At 59.2% G+C, this 4,853-nt stretch overlaps 2 protein-coding genes across 2 annotated transcripts; one reads left to right on the top strand and one right to left on the bottom strand.

Annotated features, from left to right (window-relative positions):
* Positions 1 to 185: 185 nt before the first annotated feature.
* GUITHDRAFT_147367 (hypothetical protein) lies at positions 186 to 899 on the bottom strand (the record flags this gene model as incomplete). Its single annotated transcript, XM_005821172.1, has 2 exons — positions 186 to 353; positions 666 to 899. The coding sequence occupies 2 exons, from the start codon at positions 897 to 899 to the stop codon at positions 186 to 188; spliced, it is 402 nt and encodes a 133-aa protein (XP_005821229.1).
* A 2,689-nt stretch (positions 900 to 3,588) lies between these two features.
* Positions 3,589 to 3,816, top strand: GUITHDRAFT_119597 (hypothetical protein; the record flags this gene model as incomplete). Its single annotated transcript, XM_005821171.1, has 1 exon — positions 3,589 to 3,816. The coding sequence occupies one exon, from the start codon at positions 3,589 to 3,591 to the stop codon at positions 3,814 to 3,816; it is 228 nt and encodes a 75-aa protein (XP_005821228.1).
* Positions 3,817 to 4,853: the final 1,037 nt, after the last annotated feature.

Genomic DNA, 4,853 nt, shown 5'->3' with positions numbered 1-4,853 from the left:
CCTCTCCTCCTCCTCCTCCTCCTCTTCCTCCACTCCTACCGTCTCTCCTCCTAATCTCTCCTCCTCCTCCTCCTCCTCCTCCTCCTCCCCTTCTCATCACCATCTCTCCTCCTAATCTCTCCTCCTCCTCCTCCTCCTCATCTCATCACCATCTCATCACCATCTCTCCTCCATGCCTCCATGTCTTACTGCTGCTTGATAGGCTCCAGCATCTTGACGGCGTTGGTCAGACCAGCGTTGGCGCCATGGTGGATCTCGGGATCGAAGCGGATGGAGCCGGTGGCGCCGCCAGCCTTGGGGAAAGTCTTGATGCTGTCGTCGTAGGTACCAGAGTCATGCCAGGCGAGACGAACCTGCAGCATGGCTGTCCTTCAGAGGTCGAGAGGAGGAAGAGAACGTAATGATTCCCTCTGGTTTACAGGTACTGCGAGGAAAGGGGCAGGATACGGAGGAGGGAGAGAGGATAGTGCTGGAAATGGGAGGAAGCTCAACAGGAAAATGTTAACAAGGTGGAATCAAGATCAGAGCAACTCATCGCATGTGCTACGACATGCTTCACTTCTCAGGGTTTCACAACTCTTACAGCTCCGACCCTTCACGCCCAATCCTCCCAACCTCGACTCCACACCTCCCCTGCACCTTGCTATGGTGTTTCCTCCTCTCACCATGATTGGGTTTGCATTGGTCTGATCGATGAGCTCCTTCAGCGCCGCCTTCGCTCCCACAAGCTGCTTCGTCTTCTCTTCCACCGTCGTCATGGTCATGCCACGGACGACTCCGCTTCTCCCAGCACGAACACCAGCTCTCTTCACAGCCATGGGGCGGGTGAACCTTCCCTGGCAGAGTCCTGGAGCTCTGCTAGAGAGGAGCAGGGTGGAGGAAGGGACCTCGAACGCCATGGCGGCGCCGATCACCGCAAGCGAAAGCGCTAACACGCGCATTTCCTACGGGTTTTGGGCCTGACCACCTTACCCCCGATTTTCCATTGATCTGTAGGGAAAATACTAGGTAGGGGTAACCACCCCGTTTTGGTCCCAATAGCCATCTGGGGTACATACCCCCACCCCACCAATTACATCCACCATCAAACAGGTCTGTACTGGAGGGTGGGGGTGACCAAAATATTACGACCTGGGTGGGGTCATATTATGACGACAGGACTACTACGTGTCGGGGAGATTACCCCTCTACCCCTCACAAAAGTACCCCACCCATCATTTTGTGAACTCAATCATACACCCTCCTGGGACTTATAAGGATCTTGAAGGTGTTTGGACCCGGTATTGATTCACCCCCACCCACTTTTGTACACCCTACCCACAGATAACCCACCCACCAGGTTAACACAGGACCACCTACCCATCCCTGACAATCTCATCGCTTCGCTCGACTACCCCACCTTACTTGAATGATTGAAACTTGTTCCAGTACCCCATACACAACTATTGGTACCCCTACGGAATAAACACGTTTTCATACAAAGAGAGGGTACATATGGTGATTAGTAGGGTAGGGTGAATTCTAGGGGGGTAGGGGGTGAAAAATCATAATGAGGCCAAAGTACGGTATTGGTACCACCCCTGCCTGTAGTGAATTTTTTATGTGACCCTACCCCTCTGCACACTTTAGAGTGCCGCATTGAAGGACCCACCCTTGAAACAATAAATTTGCTCTTGAAAGATGGGTACTTCAGTCACCCCACCCCCTCAAAGCCTCGAAGTTGAAAATCCCCCCCATTCTCTAGGCAGAGACATTGAGGTACCCCTAGTATTTCGTTCAGAATTGATCAAAATTAGTGGGTAGGGTACTCTATTCTATCCCGAGGCAGAGTGGCACTGTCCAGGAATGAGTCCCCCCAGATGCGACCCCTCACCCCACCCCACTAAATACCTTGTTTGTAATCTATCTTGGACCGGTAGTCCGACGATCCGATGGCACCTTCACCACCCCGGTACCGCCTGTAGATTTTTAACCCAGTACTGACCCGGCCGGGCCGGGGGCGCGGGCGGCGGCCCGGCCCGTATACTCAAGTTAAGTTGAATCACCGTCACTGTCAGCCTGGACACTGATCCGATCAGGGGCCAGGCTCGGTTACAGGTGACTTCACTCCGGATATGGTTCGGACTGTTCAGTGGCGACCCCGCCAGCGTCCGAGGTTTGCCGCAGTGCGGCAAGACTGCCGTTAAGTATCGAGCTAAAGACTGTCAGGATGCAATGACATGAGAAAAAAGTATATTGATAAGATACAAGCGAAGGGGCCTAGTGGGATTATCCTTCTACGGCTACCTGAGACTTCTCCTCCTCCTCTTCCTCCTCCTGCTCCTGCTCCTGCTGCTGCCGCTGCTGCTCCTGGCTGGTGAGGCTCGGAGTCGTCGGGCGCTACCTCCGCGAGCCCTTGCTCGCGTCCGCGCTGATGAGGACGCAGCCCTCGAGGTCTGCCTGACCGCAGCGGCTCGGCGGGGAGACGAGGAAGTTGCCCCTCGCGTCGATGGACCGGCTCATGGTCCTGCCGGTCGCCTGGAGCGCGTGGAAGTAGGAGCTGTGCTGCTGGACGCGGCCGGGCGGGGAGATGGACGGGAGGGTCGGGGAGCCCGTCGGGAGGCGGCAGGGACGGGCGGCAGGGACGGAGGAGTCCGGGGAGGCGAGGCATGGAGGCTTGTCTGACGGTTGGGGTCGGCGGGGAGGGTCACGGCCGCCCGGAGAGATAAGGGCGGGGGTAGGAGAGGGAGACGTCCAGGGAGGAGGAGGGGATGAAGAGGGGATGGTCGTGGAAGTGGGGAGGGAAGCGTGGGAGGGGAGGGGAGGGGAGGGGCTGTGGGGTAAAGTAGGGAGGGAAGGTCTCAGTACGCAACGTTTGGGGAGGGGTACTCCCAACGAGGAGCTGCGTTTTGACAGGCGCGACTGGTAATATGATACTGACTCTCTGAAGCGAGGTGGTCTCGGATACCGTTGGACCATGAGCCCGACGAGGGGTTGCATTTCTAACAGTCAGAGCAATATCCCCCACGGAGAGTTGCGTTCGAACCCAGCGGGACAGGTGCAGTCTTTCATGAGATATGCTCGGAGTTACTGGTCGTGCAGTACAAGTGTTTTAGAGCAGATATGCTCTCCGAAGCTGACACAAGGCCCACAGTCCCATCTTGTATCCTCGTCCTGGCCTCAAGACTGATTTACAGCTCGGAGTGGTCTCGTATACAGCAGCGACCTTGATATGAACGTGACAGCTGACGGGGACTTTATGAAACGCTGTGAGTGAGTTGGCGGGGGGCAGGTCTCATAATGCAACGCCTGGGGAGGGTTACTCCGGTCACGATCAGGCAAGCGTGATGATGACGTTCTTGTATCCTTCTAGAGCATTCGACCCTTCATTCCCCTCTGCCTCCCCTTGCTCATCCTTCGCCTCATCCTCGTCCTCGTCCTCCCGCTCCTCCGCGTCTCTGTGTGCTCATGCCTCCCCCCTCCTCCTTGTCTATCTCCCTCGTCGACCTCTCCTTCTCCTCCTCTCGCCCTGCCCCCGTCTTCAAGCTCCCCCCCTCCCAGCAAGCCTACTGCGACGCACGCTGGCCCCTACATCGCTCCTGTTCGTGCATGTGCTCTTCTTCCCCTTTCCAGGGCCCCGCCGCCAAGCCCGGCAAGGCTCTGCGCGTCCAGTCAGACGGGACAGAGCTCATGCGCGAAGTGACGGAGGCGAGGAGGAGGATCGCGGCTAGGCGGGGGAAGGCGGTGTGGGCGGGGGAGGAGAGCCACAGGAGGTCGTGGGAGGACGTGACGGCGGCGACGGAAGGGCTGCTGGAGGAGGGAGGAGAGAGGGAGTAAAGCCGGCCAAGACGCCCAGGAGGAGAGGACAAGGAGAGAAGGCGATGTAGAGTAGAGGAGGGAGTACGTGCAAGGTGTAGGCGAGGAATAAATTGCTGATAAGTCCGAGACATGCGTCGAAGAAGAGCGGGAGGAGCGGGAGGAGGGCGGGAGGAGGGAGAGAGGGCGGAAGGGAGGAGCGAAGGTCATGCAGCGCGATGCGGAGGAGGGGGAGGGAGGGAAGGCGACGGCGTCGGGGTCGCTGGATGAGCAGAGGCCCGTCATCGCCCCTCCGGGCTGAGGATCGTAAGCAGAGGGGAGAGGGAGGAGTACAAGCAAGGCCCGGAGACTGTAGGCATGGGGAGGACATGGTTGAGTTGGTACTTCATTGACGCTAGATACACTACATGGAGCTGGCTCAGCTCGGGCCCGTGCGTGCCTGGGGGGCTGCCGCTACCTCTACCCGTCCTGCGCTTCCTTCTCAGTCCTCCTCCTGCTGCTGCTGCTGCTGCTGGCTGGTGAGGCTCGGAGTCGTCGGGCGCTACCTCCGCGAGCCCTTGCTCGCGTCCGCGCTGATGAGGACGCAGCCCTCGAGGTCTGCCTGACCGCAGCGGCTCGGCGGGGAGACGAGGAAGTTGCCCCTCGCGTCGATGGACCGGCTCATGGTCCTGCCGGTCGCCTGGAGCGCGTGGAAGTAGGAGCTGTGCTGCTGGACGCGGCCGGCGGGGGAGATGGACGGGGAGGTCGGGGAGCTCTTCGGGGAGGCGGCAGGGACGGGCGGCAGGGACGGAGGGGTTCGGGGGAGGGGAGGCATGGAGGCTTTGTCTGACGGTTGGGGTCGGCGGGAGGAGGGCGGCAGAGGTCATGAGAAGGGAGGGGTATGGAGAAGGAGACGTCCAGGGAGGAGGAGGTTACGCAACGTTTGGGGAGTCGTGGAAGTGAGGAGGGAAGCGCTGGAGGGAGGGGAGGGGCAGAGGGGTAAAGTAGGGAGGGAGGGTCTCAGTACGCAACGTTTGGGGAGGGGTACTCCCAACGAGGAGCTGCGTTTTGACAGGCGC

Source organism: Guillardia theta, assembly GCF_000315625.1.
Source record: "Guillardia theta CCMP2712 unplaced genomic scaffold GUITHscaffold_151, whole genome shotgun sequence".
NCBI lineage: Eukaryota > Cryptophyceae > Pyrenomonadales > Geminigeraceae > Guillardia > Guillardia theta.
Note: the sequence above shows the minus strand (reverse complement) of the source record. Positions and strands in the feature narration are given on the sequence as shown.